General features: G+C 37.1%; 1 protein-coding gene across 3 annotated transcripts in view; it reads left to right on the top strand.

The window, feature by feature from the left end:
* LOC146483278 (glycine receptor subunit alpha-2-like) overlaps positions 1-27,025 on the top strand; it is an 87,847-nt gene extending 60,822 nt beyond the window's left edge. For all 3 annotated transcript variants that reach the window (XM_085106462.1, XM_085106463.1, XM_085106461.1), the window contains 6 exons: positions 18,730-18,947; positions 19,621-19,703; positions 21,034-21,180; positions 22,415-22,629; positions 23,509-23,655; positions 25,851-27,025. In XM_085106462.1, the coding sequence (XP_084962588.1) occupies positions 18,730-18,947; positions 19,621-19,703; positions 21,034-21,180; positions 22,415-22,629; positions 23,509-23,655; positions 25,851-26,153 (1,113 nt within the window). In that variant the 3' untranslated portion in view covers positions 26,154-27,025. The remainder of the gene's footprint in view (positions 1-18,729; positions 18,948-19,620; positions 19,704-21,033; positions 21,181-22,414; positions 22,630-23,508; positions 23,656-25,850) is intronic.
* The last annotated feature ends 542 nt before the right edge of the window (positions 27,026-27,567 follow it).

Below are 27,567 nucleotides of genomic sequence, written 5' to 3'. Positions count from 1 at the left end.
CGCTCTTATGCGCTTACAACGCCTAAGTTGTGGGCCGAAATTGAAAGATTGAGGACATTTTTGAAGAAAGTCCCATTCTACTGAATCGAAAGCTTTCTCGAAGTCTAAGAAAACGGCAATCCCAGGCAAGTTTTTTACTTTTGTGAAATCCATGACGTCTTTGATTAATCTTATACTTTCGCCGATGTATCTCCCTTTCACGTAAGCGGATTGACTAGAAAAAATAATTTTCGCCAATACCTTTTCTAACCGGAGAGCGATAACCTTAGTTAAAATTTTATAATCTACGTTCAAAAGTGAGACCGGTCTCCAGTTTTTTAAAAACTCTAAATTCCTTTTCTTTTTTGGAATTAGGGGGATTACCCCTTGTCGCTGAGAGATGGAAAGATATCCGTTTTGAAATGCATAGTTGAAACTTTCGATCATATAGTTTCCTAACAAGTTCCAAAAGTGTTGATAAAACTCCGTGGTAAAACCATCTGAGCCTGGGCTTTTGTTAGCAGCCATTATCTTTAATGCATTGTAGCATTCCTCGAGCTTTACTTCACCCTCACAGGTTGTAGCTTCCTCTTCTGATAAGGCACACTCAATATTTTCAAAGAAATCACATAAACAAACCTGTTGTTTTAGTGACATGAATTGTTTGTTATGAACACCGCTTCAACAACTCGTTTTTTCCGATTTTTGTGTTGAATTTAGTTTCTAGATACATGTTTACTAAACAGAGTTTGAGAATAGTTTATTTTAAGCGAAAACAACCACGACCACGAGATGTTGATAAGCTCTTGTCACTCATGATAACATGTTTGTTATAAATTGCAAGTACACTGTAGTTGTACGTCTGTGGCGATATATTAAAATAGTGATAGTATTACTTACAGAACACAAAATAATTGACTACAGCAATTAAGGCATAAAATGTAAAATATTTAGAAGCATTTGGAATCTTGGTAGTGCCTCGGCAGCGACTGGTCCGGCTGTGCGCTAAAATCAAGTTCCTTAAAATAAGAGTCCTTCTTCACTTTACGATAAAAATCGGTAAACTGGCCCGTAAAGTGAGTCGAGACAGCGTTCCTAAGAATAGCACCTCTATACTACTGCTTAGCTGAGTACATTACTGTGATGTAGTTAATCATTATACTGAAAGAAATAGCTGATCAACAGAAAGTCAGCCAAGGAAGATTGATGCATTATGTAATGAAAAATCAGAAAAATAATAGTAAATTTAAAATTTGTACGGTTAAAAAATTTCTACAAGATATTTATGGAAACCACCAATCCCATATGTTTGTTCTACGACATGCATGTACAAAAGTTGTTTTATTTCTGGTCAACAATGTTTCTGGGTCACAGATAAAATGCACAGAAAATGCGAAAAAGGGTTACACATATCTTGAAGTTTATCTCGATTTATAACTATTTCAGTACAGCTAACCTCACTGAATGCCGTGTTCACCTTCCAGCTTGAGTTTGTTTGAGCACTGGAGCTCTTTGCTTTCATGTTTTTGTCCCAAGCTTTTCGACACGAATGTAAAGAGATCTTTTTTGAGTTCTAAATTACTGCTTTTTTGTTTTTGAAATTTTTTGGTGACTGTTTTGGGTGAGATATTTTTAATATATTTTTTTTTTTTGGGGGGGGGGGGAGTGTTTTTTTTTTTTTTTAATGGGACATTTTGGTGTTACGTTCTGGGCCATTGGGTTTTTTTTGGTCAGGGTCTAGCCTAATACGATTTTTTTTGGGTCGAACTATTTTACGTCATCTGCATATCCCTGGCACTTACGTACCTGAGAAGCCCCCTCGCCAACCTGAGTTCCATCTACTGCTTGATTACAATTTTCTCAAAACTGCCACAACTGGCCTTTTATCTATTGTCTTGCAAATCAATATAAAATGTCACTAGCAAAATATGCTGATTGGAAATATAGTGCAGAAATACCACTTTTCTTTTTTGGACATCCACAAATACTTCTAATTACTCTTTAACTTGCAGCCTATCTGAAGCAAGAATTATTTTCAAACTAATTTCTTTTTCAACGGAACGTATTCTACATGTACGCGGAAGCATGCCTATTTCAGGCTTTTACTGACAGGCTGAAAACACCGGCCTTGCTGATTTTAGTATTAAACATTGAACTTCTCCTTACAATACCGTACATGTACATGTATGTACTGACTGTCACAGCTTAAGTACATGTACATTACCAACCAGACAGATCAAAAGAATGATGAAGTAGGCCCTTTGCAGGACACAGTCGTATGGCACAAAAAGCTGGACATTTGCATCATGTGACTGGGTACATGTCTGGGTCTAGTTAGGAAATGTACTTATTCTGCTTCTAATTCTTATTCTAATTAGATGTAAAATATTTTGGTTTGAGGTACATATTTGTCATTTTTGTTGCTCCAATGATTGTACAGTAACGCTTTTTACAATTACAGTGGTTGACTACAGTTTTTTTCTCCACTCGTAGAAATGAGCGGATTTGACCAATATACATTTATTTACTATTTAACCAATACATTGATTCTTTGCGTTAGAAAAATTTCACTTGTAGTAATGACAATACTGATAAGATAGAATGATAATAAAATAGCTTAACCTTCCATGCAAAAATACAGGGCGATGTTGCAGCTCTCATAAGGTCTCAGGTGATTGGCTTGCAACCCTTCTTTAAAACAATAGAACAAACAACAGAACAATACTCCTAACCCTACAAACAATAGCAGTTGATACCCAATTAAAACAATGACAAGCTTACGAGAATTACTACCCTACTGAAAATACAAGGAGGTTGACTCATCAAGGTATATATAGCACTTTATTGATTGATTGATTGATCGATTGGTTGATGAATTGATTGATTGACTGATTGATTGGTTGACTGACTGATAACCTATTGATGGATTGATTAATTTCTAAACGAATTCCAACAAATATTTTAAACATATATTTCATACATCATTGTGTTTAATTTTCACGCGCCAGCCAATCAACCAAACGACACACCTTCCATCTGCCAGTACACTGCTTCACAATAACTGAAAATGCTAAAACTCTGGATCAACATAGAGAATGAAAGGTACTCCGAGTATGTTCATTGCGTCAAAATATTTAGACAACAAATGCCAGCATCTAAGTTAAAAACAAGTTATATTTCGGTACAAACTATACCATCATCAAACTAAAAATATGCATACAAGGTAGTTCTTTGCTGGATTTCAATCCATTGTTAAGAGAAGGTGTTAGGCGTTGAAATAGTGCGCCTGTTTGTATAGGGGAAGATTCCAGTTGTGGTCGGAGTCTAACATTGTGGTGTTGTTGCGGACAAGTTGTGTGAAATAGTCTTTGGTACAAGACAGGCGCAGGTGGGGGATTGTCAATATTTAAAGTATCTTGTGAACACTTAATCTTCATTCATAATTTGTGCAATTTACCGGATACTTTAAATACTGACAATCCTCCACATGCCCTTTCTTGTAACAAAGACTATTTCACACAACTGGTCCTCAACAGCACCACAGTATTAGACTCCTACCACAACTGGAATCTCCTCCTGTACAAAGAGGCGTACTATCAAACGCCTAACACAATGGATTGTATTATGTACTGAAAGTATCAGCAGTTACTGGGTTCTGGATCAACCCAGTTATTATACATAACTTCCGGTAGAACGTCGCGTTGCTTGCACTCCTCTTTAGACGCACCCACGGTATTTTCACTGAGTGTTTCCGTCTTGCGTTGGTTTTCTTCTCGCGTTTTCTTGATTCCGTGAATTTCTCCTGGACTTTGTTTCCCCATTGCATTTTCTGTGGATGAAAAAGCGGAAGGTAATGCCTGGGTTTGGTTGTCTGTTATAAGCAACACCTCGGATGGAAGACACCCAGGAGGAAGAGAGACACAACGATATAATGGCCTTCGCTGTATTTGTGATATCTTGATGTTATTTTTGCTCGATTCTACAGGATAAAATTTAACAGCGCTGACGGGAGATGTGTCCGTTGATAACTGCCTGGAAAGGCTGTTGCGCAATCTTTTAAGTACTCCAGCTGTGCTCTGAGATTCACTGCTTTCCGGACCCTTACAATTGCTCGCTTTCTCGTCATCATTTTCCAAGGTAGCACTTGAAGCAACTCTTCGAGTCCTCCTGCTCATCATAATGTCAATAACAATGCTTTAAATAAAATTCTAAAAATGCTGAAATACAGCAATTGATAATTTGTCTTGCGTATAAGGTATTGCGAAATTATGTCTTAGTTTTTTGAATATTTTAAGTTTTGAGGTGTCCTTTTAGGGGTATGACGCACACAATGTTTAAAACCAAGCCACTATAAGTGTGCAGATTGGAAGATGTCTTACCACCGAAATCTACCTGGCCTCTGTATTCTGATCGCAATCTTTTCATAATATAAAACTATGCACAAAGCCTTCGCTTTTATAATGAGGTTCAAAGCAACAAGGAAATGGCCTATTGATATTTCCACATTGAGCAGTAAGGAATTACGAGATAATGTCAGTCTGTTTTGAGCATGTTTAACCATCGCATCCCAAGAAAAGGATTCTATTTTCCATTAATCTTCGGACTGCGCCATAACGATTTTTGCCAATAACTAATGCTGACATATTAATAATGGTACCGTTTTGTGTCTGTTTCCTGACAACAGGACGCATTAGAAACCAGCATAAGGTGAACAAGGTCAAAATCGGAACAACCAAAAAGAAGAATTAACAAAGGAATTCAAATTATCGGAACCCTCCAAAAAGAAAAAAATTATCCTTAATTAGTATTTAACTTTTTCTTCAGTAATTTTAGTAATTAGCTAATTAAATAAAACTTGCAAATTGAAAAAAATAATTGTAAATTTAAAATGTATAATATTTTCACTTTTTCAAAACGTTGCACATTTAATGTGCTCTAAATGTTTTGTCTCTTCGCCAACTAAACAAATATCGATAAACGATACAAACGAGTAAGAATCAAGAATTAAATTTAAGGAGACTCTATTGACCGTAAAACGTTCATGTACATGCGTTAGGCACAATGCATATTTCAGTTAAAAATCTCTAATCTTTATTTAGAAGCGAGAAAGCAAAAAAAACAAATAGAATTCCGTGTTTGTGCTGGCCGTTTGGGCCTACATTCTGATTTATTACTAGGCACAGTGAAAAATCAGTAACAATATTGCCATACCACTGTTTGCTGCACTTCACTTAATTAACTGATTGACTCTGTAATTTAATTATGTTTTTATTGTTTCGGTGTAAATTAGCTGAAAATTTCAAAACAACATAACGAATTCAATTTTTTTACATTTTCATGGAATATATTTTATACACAGAATTTAGCAAAGCATGCTTTCTTTTCCGTACTTTAAAAAGTAGTAATATGCCAAAATCATGATAAGCACAATTTATACCATACAATCTGATAGCATATTGTAATTCAACTTTATTCCATCCGTCAAGTATCTAAAGCTTAAGTTGTACGCGACCATCTTGACAGGATCTTTATCATCAGGGATGTTTTGTGTTTGTTGTTGTTTTTGTTTTTGTACTAGCATGTTGTTGTTTTGTATCGCATTTTGCGTTGCCCTTCAGCAGCTATGGCGAGCAAAAATTCCTCTACACCTAGCCCACCTGCTGAATTTCAAAAGAAAGGCAATCCGTGCTTAACAGATTCAGACCACATTCAGGAAACTCAAGCCCTAAGGTCTGTAGCTAGCGGTAACAACCATGGAAATGATGGAGACGAAAACCACAACCTCTTTGGACAATCTGAAGTGGACGAACGTGGAATTCAACAGTATCCATTATCCACAGAAGAGCTGTACAAACGCTGCAAGTGGTTTGAGGGCACTGAAGAACCTGATGGTGCTAGTGTTGTGCTTTCCTTTTCCCAGAGCAGCCAGCCTAAAATGTCACCTAAAAACCTCTACCACCGAGTAAAATTGCGACGGGAGGCATCGCTTACGACCATCTGCAGTTTGGAAGACGAAGAACATCACTTTGCTTTGTCCCGTCAACAACCAGCTTCTTCATCGCTCAAGACCAATCCAAAAAGTTCCGTCCAAATTTGCCTACCACCGGGATGCATTCCTTCGAACATGATTGTTCAGTTTACCAAGAAGGAGTCGCAATCAGGAATACAAGAAGAGGTGACAATGGAGGCTGGCGAAGAGCTTGACATGTGGGTCAGGGACATATTGGATCACATGAGCTTAGAAGAACCTACTTTCATTCCTAAAGTTGTTGAGACAGGCGTCACTACTGTTCATGATCTCGACGAAGAAGTTTTCCTAGAAAACAATGAACTTCGGGGAATGTTCAATTGCTTTCGTGAGAGTCCAAAGGCCTGTCATCATCGAAATGCAATCTGTGAAGAGCTTGAAATGATGACCGGCATTGTCAAAGTCAACGGGGCAAGGCTCAGTCTCTGGCATTTCCGAAAAGAACTCCCCAAAACATTGAAATTGAGGAAAAAAAGCAATTCCTTGACAGAAGTAGTGGATGCATGAAAACTTTAATGGGTAATTGCTTAGAAGCTTCAAAATCATTCGATGAAAGGTAGTTTATTTCTATTTGTGTTCCTCGTGAAAATGGCACTATATGTAATAATTTTTTCTCTGTTGGAGAGTTGAAAGGGCTACAAATGTGATTACACTGTTACGCAAGTCAAGTCAGCTGTCGAGGAAAACAAAGCTGAGTGCTATATTTTATTTCTTCTTGAAATGGACATTTTATCGAAAAGTCAAATAAATGTCAATAATCACGTAAACAACCTGTTGTTTTAGTGACATGAATTTTTTATGAACACCGCTTCGACAACTCATTTTTTTTTTTCGATTTTTGTGTTGAATTTAATTTGCAGATATCACATGTTTACTAAACGGAGATTGAGAATAGTTTATTTTAAGCGAAAACGACCATGACCACGAAATTTTGACAAGCTTTTGTCACTCATGATAACCTGCTTGTAATAAATAGCAAGTACACTGCAGTTGTACGTCTGTGGCGCATATTGATATTTACCGGAAATTAAACTTGGAATGCGTTGTTTTCGTAGCAATGATTTACATTTTCTTTCATTAAGCATCATTTTGAAGACTCTCGACTACAAATATTATTTAATATCTCCTACCCTTTCTGTCTCTTAGTTGATTGAAATCTTTGTTAGCTATTATATACATATACATATATTCTTTATACGGTTTTTTGATATACAGTATATTTTTCTTCGGCATATGCGTTGGTGAGAAAGAACAATTAACGTGTAAATTGGCTATCAGCCAATAATTTCCGGTACTTACCTTTACAGCAATTAACATTATAAGGAAAAACATAAGAAAATGAAGGTCAAAGCCTGGAAACAAGTGCAACCTTTCGTTTTATTACAATGAAGTTAATGGTGAACAAGTGTGACCTGAGTTAAAATTTCATGCTTTTAAGATTTTGATGAAAGTCTTTTGCTGTTAAAGCTTGATTTTTTATTGCTTTTTTCACAATTGGTTAGTTGAGTGCATTACTGTGATGTACTTAATCTTTATATTGAAGGAAATAGCTTATTAACGTACAGAAAGTCAGCCAAGGAGGATGATGCATTATGTAATGAAAAATCAGAAAATAAATAGTCAATTTAAAATTTGTACTGTTAAAAAAAGGTTTTTGTACAAGATATTTATTAAAACCACCAATGCCATATGTTTGTTCTACGTCATACATGTACAATAGTTGTTTTTATTATTTTTGGTCAACAATGTTTCTTAGTCACAGATAAAATGCACAGATAATACGAAGGGATAACCTCACTAAACGGTAGGGAAAGTTGCTTGGTGATGCGTGACACTTGAAATGTTTTTGGATAGGCTTGTTATAAAAATAAATATCAAGAAGTGTCAAGAATGGTTTCTTTCAAAATCATTTTTGACACTTTTTCATATTTATTTTAAAATCAATCCTATCCGATAACCTCACTGAATGCCGTGTTCACCTTCCAGCTAGAGTTGGTTTGAGCATGGATCTCTAAGCTTTAATGTTTTTGTCCTAAACTTTTCGACAGGCATGTACAAAGACCTTTCTTGAGTTCTTAATTTGTGCCATTTTGCGTAAGAAACTTTGTGGTGACTTTTTCTGGGGTGAGATTTTTTTAATAAGACCTTTTTTTGGGGGGGGGGGGGGGATGGGGGAGGGGAGGGGGGATGGGGGAGGTAGGGGGGGGGGGTTGACAGCAAGCGAGAGCACAAGGGTTCTCATTTTCACGTCAAACAATCGTATCAGAGTTTTTTTCCAATGGGATATTTTGGGGTTGGTTACGTTCAGGACCATTCGGCTTTTTTTGGTCAGGGCCCAGCCTAATACGGCTTTTTGTGCGTCCAACTCTGTTACGTCATTTGCATATCCTTGTCACTAATGTACCTTAGCAGCCCCCTCGCCAACCTGAGTTCCATCTATTGCTTGATTACAATTTTCTCCAAACTGTCACAACTGACCTTTTATCAATTGTCTTGCAAATCAATATAAAATGCCACTAGCAAAATATGCTGATTGGAAGTATAGTGCAGAAATATAAATGCGCATTTTTGTTGCTGCATTGATTTTACAGTAATGCTCTTTACCATTTCAGGGGCACACTACAGGTTTTCACTCGTATAAATGTATGGATTTGAACAATATTTATTTATTTACTCTTTAACCAATACATTGATTCCCTTGTTCAAAAAATTGTACTTGTACTACTACTACTACTACTACTACTACTACTACTACTACTACTACTACTACTAATATAAGAAAATTAATGTAATATAATCTTTATTGAAATATTCCACACAAATTGCTATTTACACGTTAAAAGTATATAAAAAGAGCTATTAAAAACCTTCAAAATTCATTTCGATTAATTATAAAAAGAAGTTCTTTTCAAGCACAATTTTAGTAACATACTTTTTAAATATTCGATTGCGAAAAAAAAACTGAGACTACTTTTTTTGTAAAGAAAAAGAAAAAAACAAATGTCATTGAGTTAAAAAAATAAAATAAAATTCGGCATTTTAAAATCAGTCTCACTTAATAAAAAGAAAAGAAAAACACAAAAAAGACAAAATACGCATCTCTCATGTGAAACGTCTACCGGAAATAATACTGGCTTCCGGTCGACTTAGCCGTCGCAAAAATCTGAGTTGCTAAAGGTCCCTAATGCCAATGTTCGCGTTCTTGATGTCACGTTGAATTCTTCTTAATGTCCTAGAAGCTCTAAGCGGACGAGTGCAGATCTTAACAGTGCGAATGAAATTCGGTTTCTGATCCATTTCATGGTTTTGGCATATTGTTCCTCAGTGCTAGCAACGGGTTTCCACCTAGCTCCTTGTCTTTAATTTTATATCTAGCACCCAGATGATGACACACTGCCCATATAATAATAATAATAATAATAATAATAATAATAATAATAATAATAATAATAATAATAATAATAGTAATAATAATAACAATAATAATAATAATAGTAATAATGATAATGATAATAATAATAATAATAATAATAATAATAATAATAATAACTACTGATATGATGGATTGATAATTAATAAATTAGTTTTACCTCACGGTGTGGCAGCGATGTAGCAGCTCTCATAAGGTCCCACGTGATATGCTTTCAACTCTTCTTTAAAACAATTGAACAGACAACAAAACAATACCCCCAACCCTGAAAACAATAGCAGCTGATACACAATTAAAACAATTACAAAATTACGAGAGCTGATACACTACTGAAAATACAGGGTGGTTGACTCTTCAAGGTATATATAGCACTTGATTGATTGATTGATCGATTGGTCGATGAATTGATTGATTGGTTGACTGACTGATAACCTATTGATGGATTGATTGATTCTAACAAATATTTCAAATATATATTTCATACATCATTGTGTTTTTAATTTTCACCCGCCACCCAACCAGCCAAACGACACACCTTCCATCTGCGAATACACTGCTTCACAATTGCTGAAAATTCTAAAACTCTGGATCAACATAGAGAATGAAAGATACTCCGAGTATGTTGATTGCCTCGAAGTATTTAGACAACAAATGACAGAAACTAATTCCCCATTCACACGAAGGCTTAAACACGTTTAAAAGCTGTTTAGTTGAACACAATTTTAAATTGTTTCAAGTGGACGATTGCCGATATTTAAAGTATCTTGTGAACACTTAATCTTCATTTATCATTTGTGTAATTTACCCTTTCTTGAAACAAAGACTATTTCACACAACTAGTTTACAACAACACCACAGCATTAGACTCCGACCACAACTGGAATCTTCTCCTGTACAAAGCGGCGTCCTGTATCAAACGCCTAACACAATGGATTGTACTATTTACAGAAATTATCAGCAGATACTGGGTTCTGGATCAACCCAGTTATTATACATAACTTCCGGTAGAGCGTCGCGTTGCTTACCCTCCTCTTTAGACGCACCCACGGTATTTTCACTGAGTGTTTTCGTCTCGCGTTGGTCTTGTTCCCGCGTTTTCTCGATTCCGTGAATTTCTTCAGGACTTTGTTTAACCATTGTATTTTCTGTGGATGAGGAAGCGGAAGGTAATGCCTGGGTTTGGTTGTCTGTTATCAGCAACACCTCGGACGGAATGTATCCAGGAGGAAGAGGGACACAACGATATGATGGCCTTCGTTGTATTTGTGATATCTTGATGTTATTTCTGCTCGATCCCACGGGATACAATTTAACAGCGCTGACGGGAGATGTGTCCGTTGATAACTGCCTTGAAAGGCTGTTGTGCAATCGTTTAAGTACTCCACCTCTGCTGTGAGATTCACTGCTTTCCGGACCCTTACAATTGCTCGCTTTCTCGTCATCATTTTCCAAGGTAGAACTTGAAACAACTCTTCGAGTCCTCCTGCTCGTCATAATGTCAATTATAATGTTTTAAATAAAATGCTTGCAATGCTCAAATTTCGATCTTAAGAGCTCAAGATTGGTACAGCAATTGATATTTGTACTGCGTATAAGGTATTGCGAAATTATGTCTCTCGTTTTTTGAATATTTTAAGTTTTTAGGTGTCCTTTTAGACATATGAAGGAGCCACTAAAAACATGCGGATGGAAGTCCTCTTACCACCGAAATCTATCTAGCCTCTGTAGTCTGATCGCATTCCTCTTGAATTCAGTTATCTCCTTTGCAGTTCACGTTTCACTGAATGTGAAATACTCCTAACGGAAAAACAGGGTCAGCCTTGTCAATATTTGATGCACTAATTAAATCTCAATTAGCAGTAACTGAGTTACTTGAAAACTTATTAGTATGCACGATGCATACCGACGATACATGAAATACTCATAACAAGGTTCATAATAAAGTCGTGCCCGCGAATGAATAATTAGATAAAAAAATAGTAATTAGTAATAAAAATATTTAAACCAGGAGACCCTCTCACCGAACTGATTTTCAAGAATTTCCTGGAAAAAAAGGCTGAAAGATGATTAAAGAAATAAAGACTTAAGAGCAGAAAACGGGAAAACAGGAAAACAGGAAAAAGCTAACAAGTAACAGTACAAATGTACAGGGTAGTCTTAGGTTGCACACTGTATTGTATTGTAATTTTCTTTCCTTTTTCTGCTAAAATGAGTGTCGGTTTTGTGGAACCTAAATAACACCAGAATAAGCCTATAGTAAATCACTTACCTATTTTCCTATATTGTATTGTATAATTTCCTTTTTCCCTATAAAATATTGTATTGTTATATAGCTGGAACTTTTTCCCTCACAGCGCGCGCTCTCATTGGTTACTTTGAGGTCACATGACATCTAACAATGAAACTGTTGCCTGTCAAAAAATATCTGAGCGCGCAATATTGCGAAATCGATGGCGTCAGTTCACAGTTCACTGTTACCCGCGTTGACCGACGACCGCCGTTGCACGTGAACAGAGCATGAGTGAAGGTGGCGTGATGATAACCTTTGACTGCTAGCGCGTTTTTCAAATTCATCTACTTTTTTTTACTTGCAATGGCGATTTCTTCACGGAGTTGCTGATTTGTCCCGACATTAAGAATTGCCAGCCTTGTGGAAGAGAAAGATTCTAAAAACACAGTTAGCAACAAAAATTGCCTTTTCCACATTAAAAGCCTTTAATGGAGAAAAATATCCTGAGAAAGACCAAGATTTTGACGAAATTTCTAAAGAGGAACTAAACGAACTCCTTGTGGACTTTTATCCCAACGCAAGGGAAAAAAACGGAGGAAACTACAAGAAGACAGCACTAACAAGCATTCTCTTTGGCCTGCAACGATATTTTATCCTCAAAAGAGGATTAAACATCATTGCCGACGATGCTTTTAAACAGTCTAACGAAGTCTTTGAAGCAGTTGTGGTTCAACTTAAACGACAAGGGTTTGCCAAAGTCGACCATCATGAATCAATAAAGAAAGAGGACTTGGCGAAAACCTATTCGTCATATGATCAGTCATCACCAACCCTAAGGCACTGCAGTACTTGGTTTGGTTTAACATCATGTATCAGCTTATTCGAAGAGCCTTCGCCTTCACACGAAACAGTCATTTGCAGTCAGAGTTGACACGACCGGACGAAAATATGTCTACCAGGAGCTGGATGAACTTACGACAAAAGCCACAGGCAAATCGATGACCCATTTGACTCTTCAGGAGATGGAAGAATGTACGAAAACGCGAATAATCCAAAATTATGCCCAGTAAGGGCGTTTGAACTATATTTGTCAAAACTCCATCCGTCGCTGAACTTGCTGTGGCAAAGGTGGCCTAAAACCTCTAATCAGTGAATCTGATAGTGTTTTTTCTGTTGATTGTAAACTCTCTCAAGAGTATTACTAAGTTTTTCCGTTTTCCAGCATGTTTGTAATTTATTGTAATTTTTTCTATTATGTTCTCGTGTTCGTCTTGTCCCGCCTCGACTAGCTTTGTGGCTATTTGGGGGCCAAACCACTTTTATTATCTGAATTGGGAAATAAATTGTTGTTGTTGTTGCTAACCATTGCATAATATCGACAGCAGTATCTGTTAGCGATAACAGCAATGTTGAATGAAGTTCGGCATATTATGCGCGTGTCCGGGCACAAAGTGAGAGTAGCATGAGGCCTTACAGTCGACAACTAACGGAACCTAAAACGAGAGAAATACCACAAACTTTAACTTCTGCCAGTGCCCAAAGTAGCACTGAAATTATTCCTTTGGGAACTGAAGTTGAACAAAGTATAAAAGCTTAAAGTGCCAAACGTGCAAAATTCTCCTGTACTAACGCACAAGTTTGCTACCAGTAGTAGTCAAGAAACAGTTCGCTTCAATACCGGAGCTCTTTCATCTGGTTGTAATATTACAGTGAATTCCATTATCATTAAACCTTGCTGTAATTTAGTGTTCTTCTTAAGTTTTTGTACATTTTAGTCCGCTTTAGCTTACCTTTTTGTAGATTTTTAGCATTAGTAGTATTACGCGCTCTTATGCGCTTACAACGCCTAAGTTGTGGGCCGAAATTGAAAGATTGAGGACATTTTTGAAGAAAGTCCAATTCTACTGAATTGAAAGCTTTCTCGAAGTCTAAGAAAACGGCAATCCCAGGCAAGTTTTTTACTTTTGTGAAATCCATGACGTCTTTGATTAATCTTATACTTTGGCCAATGTATCTCCCTTTTACGTAACCGGATTGACTAGAAGAAATAATTTTCGTCAATACCTTTTCTAACCGGAGAGCGATAACCTTAGTTAAAATTTTATAATCTACGTTCAAAAGTGAGACCGGTCTCCAGTTTTTTAAAAACTCTAAATTCTTTTTCTTTTTTGGAATTAGGGGGATTACCCCTTGTCGCTGAGAGATGGAAAGATATCCGTTTTGAAATGCATAGTTGAAACTTTCGATCATATAGTTTCCTAACAAGTTCCAAAAATGTTGATAAAACTCCGTGGTAAAACCATCTGAGCCTGGGCTTTTGTTAGCAGCCATTATCTTTAATGCATTGTAGCATTCCTCGAGCTTTACTTCACCCTCACAGGTTGTAGCTTCCTCTTCTGATAAGGCACACTCAATATTTTCAAAGAAATCACGTAAACAAACCTGTTGTTTTAGTGACATGAATTGTTTGTTATGAACACCGCTTCAACAACTCGTTTTTTCGATTTTTGTGTTGAATTTAGTTTATAGATATCGCATGTTTACTAAACGTAGTTTGAGAATAGTTTATTTTAAGCGAAAAGAACTACGACCACGAGATGTTGATAAGCTTTTGTCACTCATGATAACATGTTTGTTATAAATTGCAAGTACACTGTAGTTGTACGTCTGTGGCGATGTATTAAAATAGTGATAACATTACTTACAGAACACAAAATAATTGACTACAGCAATTAAGGCATAAAATGTAAAATATTTAGAAGCATTTGGAATCTTGGTAGTGCCTCGGCAGCGACTGGTCCTACTGTGCGCTAAAATCAAGTTCCTTAAAATAAGAGTCCTTCTTCACTTTACGATAAAAATCAGTAAACTAGCCCGTAAAGTGAGTCGAGACAGCGTTCCTAAGAATAGCACCTCTATACTACTGCTTAGCTGAGTACATTACTGTGATGTAGTTAATCTTGAAACTGAAAGAAATAGCTGATCAACAAAAAGTCAGCCAAGGAAGATTGATGCATTATGTAATGAAAAATCAGAAAAATAATAGTAAATTTAAAATTTGTACGGTTAAAAATTTGTACAAGATATTTATTGAAACCACCAATCCCATATGTTTGTTCTACGACATGCATGTACAAAAGTTGTTTTATTTCTGGTCAACAATGTTTCTGGGTCACAGATAAAATGCACAGAAAATGCGAAAAAGGGTTACACATATCTTGAAGTTTATCTCAATTTACAACTATTTCACTACAGCTAACCTCACTGAATGTCGTGTTTTGAGTTCTAAATTAGTGCTTTTTATGTTTTTGAAATTTTTTGGTGACTTTTTTGGGTGAGATATTTTTAACATTTTTTTTTTTTTTGGGGGGGGGGGGGAGTTTTTTTTTCAATGGGACATTTTGGGGTTTCGTTCTGGGCCATTGGGCCTGAGTTCCATCTACTGCTTGATTACAATTTTTTCAAAACTGCCACAACTGACCTTTTATCTATTGTCTTGCAAATCAATATAAAATGCCACTAGCAAAATATGCTGATTGGTAATATAGTGCAGAAATACCACTTTTCTTTTTTGGACATCCACAAATACTTCTAATTACTCTTTAACTTGCAGCCTATCTGAAGCAAGAATTATTTTCAAATTAATTTCTTTTTCAACTGAGCTTATTCTACATGTACGGAAGCATGCCTATTTCAAGCTTTTACTGACAGGCTGAAAACACCAGCCTTGCTGATTTTAGTGTTCAACATTAAACTTCTCCTTACAATACCGTACATGTACATGTATGTACTGACTGTCACAGCTTAAGTACATGTACATTACCAACCAGACAGATCAAAAGAATGATGAAGTAGGCCCTTTGCAGGACACAGTCGTATGGCACAAAAAGCTAAACATTTGCATCATGTGACTGGGTACATGTCTGGGTCTAGTTAGGAAATGTACTTATTCTAATTCTAAAATATTTTGGTTTGAGGTACATATTTGTCATTTTTGTTGCTCCAATGATTGTACAGTAACGCTTTTTACAATTACAGTGGCTGACTACAGTTTTTTTCTCCACTCGTATAAATGTGCGGATTTGACCAATATACATTTATTTACTATTTAAACAATACATTGATTCTTTGCGTTATAAAAATTTCACTTGTATCACAATACTGATAAGATAGAATGATAATAAAATAGCTTAACCTTCCATGCAAAAATACAGGGCGATGTTGCAGCTCTCATAAGGTCCCACGTGATTGGTTTGCAACCCTTCTTTAAAACAATAGAACAAACAAGAGAACAATACTGCTAACCCTACGAACAATAGCAGTTGATACCCAATTAAAACAATGACAAGCTTACGAGAAATACTACCTTACTGAAAATACAAGGTGGTTGACTGATCAAGGTATATATAGCACTTTATTGATTGATTGATTGATTGATCGATTGGTTGATGAATTGATTGATTGACTGATTGATTGGTTGATGAATTGATTAATTGACTGATTGATTGGTTGACTGAATGATAACCTTTTGATGGATTGATTAATTTCTAAACGATTCCAACAAATATTTTAAATATATATTTCATACATCATTGTGTTTAATTTTCACCCGCCAGCCAATCAGCCAAACGACACACCTTCCATCTTCCAGTACACTGCTTCACAATAACTGAAAATGCTAAAACTCTGGATCAACATAGAGAATGAAAGGTACTCAGAGTATGTTCATTGCGTCAAAATATTTAGACAACAAATGACAGAAACTAAGTTGGAAACAAGTTATATTTCGGTACAAACTATACCATCATCAAACTAAGAATATGCATACAAGGTGGGTCTTAAATAGTGTGTAAACAACAATTAGAAAGCGAAACAAAAAGTATACTCATGAGAAAAGGCAAAGTTCTTCGCTGGATTTCAATCCATTGTCAAGAGAAGGTGTTAGGCGTTGAAATAGTGCGCCTGTTTGTATAGGGGAAGATTCCAGTTGTGGTCGGAGTCTAACAGTGTGGTGTTGTTGCGGACAAGTTGTGTGAAATAGTCTTTGGTACAAGAAAGGCGCAGGTGGGGCATTGTCAATATTTAAAGTATCTTGTGAACACTTAATTTTCATTCATAATTTGTGTAATTTACCGGATACTTTAAATACTGACAATCCTCCACATGCCCTTCCTTGTAACAAAGACTATTTCACACAACTAGTCCGCAACAACACAACGGTATTAGACTCCTACCACAACTGGAATCTCCTCTTGTACAAAGAGGCGTACTATATCAAACGCCTAACACAATAAATTGTACTATGTACTGAAAGTATCAGCAGGTACTGGGTTCTGGATGAACCCAGTTATTATACATAACTTCCGGTAGAACGTCGCGTTGCTTGCACTCGTCTTTAGACGCACCCACGGTATTTTCACTGAGTGTTTCCGTCTCGCGTTGGTCTTCTTCTCGCGTTTTCTTGATTCCGTGAATTTCTCCTGGACTTTGCTTCCCCATTGCTTTTTCTGTGGATGAAGAAGCGGAAGGTGATGCCTGGGTTTGCTTGTCTGTTATCAGCAACACCTCGGACGGAATACACCCAGGAGGAAGAGAGACACAACGATATAATGGCCTTCGTTGTATTTGTGATATCTTGATGTCATTTCTGCTGGATTCCACGGGATATAATTTAACAGCACTGACGGGAGATGTGTCCCTTGATAACTGCCTTGAAAGGCTGTTGTGCAATCGTTTAAGTACTCCACCTCTGCTGTGAGATTCACTGCTTTCCGGACCCTTACAATTGCTCGCTTTCTCGTCATCATTTTCCAAGGTAGAACTTGAAACAACTCTTCGAGTCCTCCTGCTCATCATAATGTCAGTTACAATGCTTTAAGTAAAATGCTTGCAATGCTTAAATTTCGATCTTAAGAGCTCAAGATTGGTACAGCAATTGATATTTGTACTGCGTATAAGGTATTGCGAAATTATGTCTTAGTTTTTTGAATATTTTAAGTTTTGAGGTGTCCTTTCAGGGGTATGAAGCTTACAATGTTTAAAACCGTGCCACTGAAATTATGCAGATTGGAAGACATCTTACCACCGAAATATATCTAGCCTCTGTAGGCTGATCGCATTTCTCTCGAATTCAGCAGTCTCCTTTACAGTTCATGGCTCACTGAATGCCAAATACTTTTAAAGAATTAGTGTTAGTCTTGTCATTTTTTCTTGCACTAATTAAATCTCAATTAGCATTAATTGAGTTACTTGAAAACTGTTAAAGTCATGGACGACACCTTAGGCTTATTAACACCGACGATAAATGAATTACTCATTACAAAGGTTGTACCCGCGAATGAATAATTAGATAAAAAAAGTAATTAGTAATAATATTTAAACCAGGAGACTCTCTCACCGAACTGATTTTACGGAAGGTCCTGGAAAAAAAAGGCTGATGGATGATAAATGAAATAAAGAATTAGAGCAGAAAAAATTGAAGATAAAAGCTAACAAGTAACAGTACAAATGTTCAAAAATTGATTTAAAAATTTGCGCTTAAATCTCGTGATGCTATTTGCATTTCTTATATCTAACACTAATTGCTCCAGTCATTAATAGCTTGGTAATTTGTTCGATGCTTTCCCCCAGTTCATTGTCAGGCGAGGCTATCTCAGGTTATCTCTGTTCCGAGTATTGTAATCATGAACATCTTTAATTGTTTGATAAAAGGGCCATATTACGAGACGTGATTTCATTGACGCATTCATGATAAATTAAACGTAGAGGCAACCTGCGCTGCTGCAGGGTAAGCCAGCCCAAACTTGAAAGCGCATGAAGGAAATGAAATGAAGAAACGAATGACGACAGGCTAACGCTCGAAACCCCAGCACTCGAATCTCTTTTCGACAATTTACGTTTAGTTTTCAACTCTGATGATAAGCATTCGTTTCTACTCCCAACGACACAGCACGCCAGTTTCTTTAGAAAGTAGTTATTTTGAAATAGTTTATAAACTAGTCAATCTTCCTTCTCGTTTTTTTGTTTTTGTCTTATTTTGTTTTGCTTCGTTTTGTTTTTTAGGATTTTACAATCGATCTATTTCTTAGACAAGAATGGACTGATGAGAGACTCGACCATGGCCTCAACCAAACTATCACACTGAACCGCGGAGTTTGGACAAGAGTCTGGACACCAGACACCTACTTTGTCAATGCAAAAACGGGCAGACTCCACCGAGTAACCACGCCTAATAAGATGCTGATGGTAGCCCCTGCAGGACTGGTCAAGTACAACACAAGGTATTATGAAATCATGCAAAGAACTGTTTGAAGTGTTTGACATTCAACGTTAATTGTTTTATAACAGGCCTGCCTCGATCGAAGGGTTTTCCTCGGGTTGTGGGGTATTCCTCTCTTTTCTGAAACCAACGTTTCCGAATTCGATTTCAATCTGTGGTTACAGTATCTACATATGCAGTATGATCGCGTCAATCAAGCTGATTGACCCTTAATGGTTTCTGTATCAATAGAGTCTCCTGATTTTTTCGTTCTTCTATTTTAATATCCCCTTCCTTTTGTGCCCACCTCAAATAGCTCAAAAGCTACCTGCGTTTCCATCAGCTTTTTTTGCAATTACTGTAAATTGTTTTAGTTAATAAAGTTGTTGCTGGAAATGCCAAGATTATGGGACTTTGACTTTCCCAGCATTCACTCCTTTTCGGGTCACACGGTACAGTGACGTCACCGAACTAAATAGCCTGGCGAAGCTTGGGAGAACGCGGTACAAAAAATAGGCAAACTCTGCGTGAAACCCATCCCCAGATGATGCGTTTTTTCAAAATTATAGCATTTACAAGCAAGACGGTTTAATTTTCACGGTCCCAAAGACTGATTGAACTGCATAGAACAATTTGGATAGACCGTAGGAATATACGTCCACCATGATTTTTTAACACACCTTCACTTTAAACAGAGCAACTATTAAAGCGGCTTGTCCTATTGATTTGAAGAACTTCCCAATGGATATCCAAGTCTGCCCACTTACATTGGAAAGTTGTAAGTTTCGTTTCCCTTAATACTGTCATCTATAAATATTTATATTTATTTATAACTAAATAATTATGATAACTAACTACTAACTTCAACTTTATTTCATTTTACATTGAGTACATTTAACAGCAATTGCTAATTTAATGGGGCCAGTTATACATCAGTCATTAAGGACGTTTTTAATCATGAATCACTTCTAAGAAGAAATTCAAACAGAACTTTGAACAAACAAGTGGAAACTTAACTTAATAATTGATAACATTTATAATAATTATCTACATCTTACTAATTTTATTGTATGGCAAAGCTAAATAAATGAATAAATAGATAAATACATAAATAAATTACCAGATGATTCAAGAACATTACCATCATCGGATTAAGCGATTTTTTTGCGCGATTTAAGACTTGAACTCTTTGAATTTTTAAAACAATCGAGTAATGCATTACAGATTCCATCAACTCTGTCAAAATCCAAGCCTTCGTTTCGCAGCTGCTTTTAAAAGAACGATACCCCCTTTTGCTACTGCGCATCTCGGGATGGTCGGAAAAAACCCTGATTTCTTACAGACGGTACCTCCTAATTCAAATGGTATTTTTACGTAGTTCATGACTATGCGCGAAAAGAGATCTTAAAGGGATATTAAAATCCGAAAAAACAAATAAAAAATAGGGGTAACTGCGAATTTTTCAGAGAAGATTACCCTTCAATTTGGAAAAAAATGGCATGCATTGTTACGTATTTTAAAGCTTTTTTGCATTATAGTTACTAAATTATCTCTGAGAAATGCATGGTTACTCCCAATTTTCTTTTTATATTTCAATAGCCCTTGCTATGATCGTGTTTTCGCATAATAGTCATAGCTCTCACCGTTGCCGTGTATGTATAACTGCGATAATCTTTGATCTATTAAATCTTTAATCCCTAGTTCATATATATGATTTCACATTCAAAGCTTTAAAGAGATCATCGGAAGTACAATCTTGGACAAATCAAATGAAAATCACCCCTCCCCAAAATATTAATAATGGAAAAGTGGCGCGTTTTGCTTTGCGCGTGAATTCATCATTGATTTTGGGGGGAGGGCTTAATTTATTTTTTTTATTCTGTCCAAGATCGCAATCTTGGACAAATCAAATGAAAAATTAATACCACCCCTCCCCCATTTTAATGATGGAAAAATGGCACGTTTTGCTTTGCGCCTGAATTCATCATTGATCTTGGGGAGGGGGGAGGCTTAATTTCTTTTTTGATCCCGTCCAAGGTTGTAGTTTGCTTTAAAAAAAAAATGCGAAATTCTCTTTCTATCTCTCTTACCAATCTCGCCGTCACAAGATGGCTACCATAACCAGCATATCAGGTATAAATGGGAAGGCTCAGGAACAGACGGCAAGATGTTCATACCAACTGGAGTGCGGCTGATGTCCACCTACAAGTTGATAAAAATTGATCTCTCGCTGGTTATGAGCCAGTACGTTGCAGGTGAGTTTTAATGTCTTAGGAGAAGTACAAGCGACTGCGCAGTAAATTTGAATTTAAATGAACAGGAGTAGTTAGAGGTTTGGTAAATAATTTATCAAACGCGAGGAAGAGTGTTTCATCCAATTTCCAAACACCAAGAAGTTGATTGAAAAAACGAGGCACAGCCGAGTTTTTTTTTTTTTTAACCATATCCGAGGTGTTTAGGAATCGGATGAAACACTTTCGAGTGTCTGATATAGCTTCTCAAACCATTAATAATTATTAGAGAAATTCGAAGCAAACGTTTACCAGATTTTATGACAATTAAGATGACATTTTCAAACCTCCTTCACGTTAGTGATTTCCTTTGTTTTCTCGTCATGAATTATTAATGATTTCAGAAATTGAAATTCTGAACAACACGTCACCTAGCTTTTTACAATGTTCTGACATCAGTTACATGTTGAGCCCTCTACTAGTTGGTTCAAAGCACATAAATAGTAACTGAAAATCTTGCACATCTTGTTTAAAGAGGACCCACCTTGTCTGGGGTGTGGGGGTTATCGAAGACACCACCTATCTCATGAACATTACAAAATTTTATTGGGTTTAAAATTTGAGTTGACACAGAAAATATTCACCAAGCAAGAGTTTGCATTGCTAAACGAGAAAAGTGAGGTTGGAATCTCATTGTCATCTTTTACTGCTGGATAGAGGGGTGGCTATGCAACAAAGACACCATCTTTTGAGGTTCAGGAAGAGGTGTGCAGGCAGAGACCACCATCTATTTTGTGGTTTTAGATCTTGTAAATATCTTGTAAATAGGTTTTCGAACTAAATCGAACTTATAGCACTTTATTATATGGCATTATTATATATTTAGGTAATTTTTACTTACATTTTAACGGTACGCAATTCAGCCCTTGGCTGCCATGTATTGTTTTCAATAAAATCTAAATCTAAATATAAAGGTTTGGTGCATCCTGTTCGAGTATGGTAGTTTTGACCATTTCCCCTCTGCTGGGTTCATGGGTTCGCGTCCCATTCAAGCATGAAATTTCTCAGGTTTTTTTGGTAGCTGCTGGATAACTTCCAGGCTTATCTACTATCATAACAAAGATTTACATTCGTAACTTCCCTCTCCTGCACATGGTCTGTTCCACGCCATAAAAGGGACAGTTCGACTTCCCCCATCTGTTTCACGCATTCAACTTGTAGGAATGATCAGAGAAAACTTACTTTTTCTCTCTCTCAGGGAACTTCTCTGGGGTCCGTGCAGAATTCTCGTTCCAACGCTCTTACAGCTACTTTTTAAGTCACGTGTACGGCACCAGTTCAGTGATTGTGTTTATATCATGGATGGGATTTGTATTGCCTATAGACCAAACAGCAGCACGCGTTGCCCTCGGTATCACGTCGGTATTAACCGAGGTCACCATACTAAATATGATGAACAACTCCATGCCAAAGGTATGTAAACTCATGTTTGAAAGCTAAACCTTTTCACCCCCATTTACTGCACCGCTGATCTCTTTCTCCGCCAAAAACCTATGCTAAGGTAGAGAAACAGACTTTTTCCCGAAGTCTGTGGCATTGTGTGAGAGCCGGCGCGAGTTTTGAACAACAAAACAAACGGAGCGATCTACACCGTGTGCAACATCTTAATTGGTTTGTCAAGAGGACAAAACAACGAACAACAGAACAGTGGTCTCAACCCTAAAAAACGATACAGCTGCAGGTTATAAGGGTTCAGTGAAAATAGAGCTTTTGAAAGGTGCAGGTCTACTGAAACAAACAGGCGACGACATCGAAAAATTTATTTTCTTTTTGGTCGTCATGGTTTTGCAAATGGGGTGTAAAATCGCTGTTTCTTAGAAAATCACCCTGCCTCGAGTCAGGTCTCATTGTCCCAACGCCTTTAAAATAAGTAAATATTGCTCTCTTTGAGAGTTTCCCTCTGCAAAACTGGAACAAAGGGGTAACGAAAAACCCCTCAAGTATTGATCCCCCTTCCCCTTCCCCCGACCCCGATTATTATACCTTAGACAAGGAGGATCCCTTATCTACTCCGCAAAATGCGCATTTTCATTACAGAGATTTAGAATCGTGGTTACGGCAAACGGCAAACGTGAGATTTGTGAATAATTCTGGCCTTTGACGCTAACGCAAGACTACTCAATTTTTTTTAGAAACTGAAAATAGCGAGCGGCAAATGAAGGATAAACATGGTCACGTGATCATTTCTGCCGTTTGCCGTCGGAACGTAATTCTAAATCTCTATTATTGTTATTATTATTATTATTATTATTATTATTATTATTATTATTATTATTATTATTATTATTACAGGTAAGTTACGTCAAGTCCAGTGACAAGTACCTGATTGGTTGTTTCGTATTCGTGTTCCTCACCCTTGTGGAATACTGTGCAGTGCTGCTGATGAAGGCCAAACAGAAACAGATGTTTAAAACAAACAAAACCTTAAAAGAACCGATGGTAAGATTCAAATTATGGTGTGGAAAGATTCTCAGAGACATACATGCCTTAAGTGATTTTGTGAAATGTTTACTTGTTTACTTTATTAACTTCTTTTTCCCACTTGTTTTGGGTGATTGATTGACCGAATGACATTGTCAATGACTGACTTTCCGACTCTCTGATAGGCTGGCTGGTTGACAACCTCGTCCCCAAGGGTCTTTACGACATTCAACATGGCGTTACTTAGACGACCCCGCATGGCACTCACTTGTCACTTTTTCCGGGATCAGATATTGCTTTTTACCATATTTGATCCCGGAAAAAGTGCATCGAAGACGAAAATTAAGTGTGTCACGTGACAAAATGTTCCACGACTAGTGGAGTATTTTGCAGCGTATGCCAGGGTCTTTTCCGCGCCATTTTGAATATTGCGAAGACCCTGAAGACGAGGTTATGAAGGACAAGATGGCCGCTGAAACAGACTGTGACGTCAAATCGTGGGCATATTTAGAAATATGGCCACCGATTTACACAGAATTACATGGCGATGTGAAATATTTCCATCAATAAAGAAAGCTGTCTTAGTCAAGGATATTTACCGGCCTGTCTTCGATTTAGCTTTGACCGTCACCGCTTTACAATGACAAGGCAAAATTAAGTTTGACAGGAACGTTTAAATAGTTCGTAAGGCTTTAAATTACAGCATCTCTTACCTTCCTATAAGACTTGTATTTTATGACATCTGCTTGAACCATACTCGGTTGGTTTTCAAAATACAACGTTGCCTCGTGTTAAAATTGTTGTTTCCTTGACCACGAACTCTTCTCCAGTAGATATAAATTACACCTTCGAAGTGATCTTTCTCTAGAGTTATCTCCATTCGGTTTCAAGCTCAGGCAAAGATATGTAGTTTTTCAAGTCAGGCGAGTGAAGAAATCCTTCCAACACGGTCTCTTTGGGTCGAAATTTTGTCGTCGTTTCACCAGCTTTCTTTCCTCAAAAACATCGATCGCCATTTTGATTTGAAAGCCGTAGCGAAGCTGGCCTTAATTAAATGCTGACAAAATCAATACAAAAAACTCCCAGCAGTAAAGGCTCGCTAAATGCTTATCTCGTACCCAGAGTCTTCAGGCTTTTTGGTCAGCGGGGCAACGCCGGGAAGACTCTGGGGACATCGAAAAAATTCAATTTTTTTGATTGGCTGTTCCGTAACAGTTTCCATTGTTTTACCGCAGAAATCCTGCGGTAATAAAATTCGATGTCCCCAGAGTCTTCCCGGCGTTGCCCCGCTGACCAAAAAGCCTGAAGACTCTGGGTACGAGATTGGCTAAATGCGGGTTAACTTATGTATGCCACTAAAGAATGTAGAAGGGAGTTCACGTCCTGGTTCGAAAACATACAAAGCCAAGCGCATAAATTCATCATTTGGTAAACCAACCAAGTCTGCTTAAAAATATGTCGGATATTTTCCCCTGAGTATTGAATTGTAATTTACTCGTTCCGTACGCCTCGCCTTCCTGATCGCTCCACATTGTTTACCAACTTGACACCATTGAGCATGCGTTATAAATTTTGAGAATAACAGCTGGTACCCAAAGTATCGCGTGAACGAAATGTCTCGAATTTCTGAAATTTCTGGCTAAGTGACTTACTGACTGACTAACTGACTGACTGACTCACTGACTTACTACCTTAATCGAAGCTTACTGTCCTACTGACTGACTAACTTACTCTTTTCACAACCACACGACTGCACCCACCCCCTCCCTGACGGAACAACTAAACGACTTATTAGCTACTTATTGTAACTAACTAACTAACTAACTAACTAACTAACTAACTAACTAACGAATGAACGAACGAACGAACGAACGAACGAACGAACAAACTGACTGACTGACTGACTGACTGACTGACTGACTGAATGACTGATTGATTAACTGACTGTCTCAGTTATGTATCTACTTGTCCCGTTTTCCCTTACTTCAATCCAAGCCGCATTTGTAAGAACACAATTCTCTGTTCCTCTCTTCAGCGTTCATATCAGTGAATCGAGACACCAAAACCTGGGATGGGTCTTATATGTGGCATAGGTGTATTCCGATCTTTAACTACTATAGTGTTCCAAGTAGTAGTGACGTATGTTATTGCTTGCTTGCATAATTCCTCTTTTTCCCAACTCAACTTACTATGTAATCTTCTACTGTTTCTAGAAAAAGGAAGAAATCCAAGAGAGCAAAAGCAATGAGATGAAAGAAATGTATTTTTCAATAGTACAGGAAAACAGCAGTCCGCAACAACTAAGCTCATCTCTGACACATAACAACTGCTCTTTGCAGCCTTCGGAAACTATTAGTAATGGCAAAAGGTTTTCTGGATTAGCAACATTCATTAAAAGTACCAAGGCAAAGATTCTCACAGACACTTTTATTTTAGGTATAGATGAGTATGCCTTTAAGATTTTTCCAGTTGCTTTTGCCATATACAATGCCTTCTACTGGTTGGATTATCTCTAAGCAATCACGGTTAAAATCTTCGGCAATGGCGAGTCTTTGTATGCAAGTCCGCACCATTCCGGAGTACAATGCTGGTAAAAAAACTACTCTGTTAATTTCCCTTTAAAGAAACATGTCTGCAACAGCTCTTGCAACATTCACCAGCAAAGTTTTATTCGCCAATAGACTGAGCACGTAAAGTTCTGTGTTTCATTTGACCACGGGTTGTGATACGACCCAGTTACAGGAACACGCAGTAAATAACCAAGCCTCTTTTGGAAAGTGAAATTATTTTTCGATTTGATACCACCCTCTTTCCCCCAATTTCCCTTTCAAGAATTGTTGAACATTTCCTTGAAGTCGCCATTGCTTTGGGAGAACATGTAAAGGTTTTTGTATTATTGTATATAAGTTCGAGATTATTAATTTTGCCAAACCTCCAAGACTTGTCCAGCATTGGAGCACGAATTCCTATCAAAGTGTCCAGTTTATATATATGACCTTTCCCGATGCAGGTTATGTATTCACGGCACATACGTCACGTAACAAGCGATATTCTGCCTCTTGTTAACTTTCCCTTTTGCTGGGTAGCAGTTGAAAAATGCTAACCAGTGCAGGTTGCTGCTCCCCGTTTTTATTGGCAGTTTAATTAACTAATTCTTCGGATAAGGGACGGAAGCGTTGGTCTGAAACTTGGACGAATTATAAACATAATCTCACCCATAACTAGGAAAAAGCCTGCAAAATGAACAATCCCACATCTAACGAAGGAAAATTATCGCCTAAATTTAAATTGCCAGTGAACTAATGCGGGATATAAATGTGAAGAATACTTTGAATTGGCTAGAAAAGGACCTCTTTACCACTGTCTTTACCACTCTCTTACCACTCCCCCCCCCCCCCAACTTCAGTAGAGTCAAAGCAAAGTTCGAGCCGTTGTTCATATAATCTATACAGACTTTACTTAACAAAAGTAAATACTTTATAGCTACTGAATAATAATTTTAACGGTCTCTTGTAGATCCTACGTCAACTAGCAGCATTATCGTTCGCGGTCCTTTGCAGTTTTCACGTCTAATAATTTTAAATCTGATGAAATGCAAACGCGTGAGCATCTAAATAAAAAATAAGTCTATTTTGTTTATACTTGGTGTGATTAGTATTCAATATTCATTAAAACGATTTAATTTACGATTTAAGGACAGATGGACTAGTTTGGAACTAAGAAGGAAAATGCCAAGGTTACTACTATTGTTTAAGATGAATCGAGGGCTTGTTGATATCGAAGTTAACCGCCATCTTCGACCCCATACTAGCGGAAACAGAACTCGCGGCAGCCATAATTATAAATTTATTCAAGATATAATAAGACTATATGTGCAAACGACGTTTATAATTTTCTCTTTTTCCTAGAACTATTAGAGCGTGGAATAGC

This window comes from Pavona decussata, unplaced genomic scaffold (assembly GCF_977016875.1).
Source record: "Pavona decussata unplaced genomic scaffold, jaPavDecu1.1 SCAFFOLD_40, whole genome shotgun sequence".
Taxonomy (NCBI): domain Eukaryota; kingdom Metazoa; phylum Cnidaria; class Anthozoa; order Scleractinia; family Agariciidae; genus Pavona; species Pavona decussata.
Note: the sequence above shows the minus strand (reverse complement) of the source record. Positions and strands in the feature narration are given on the sequence as shown.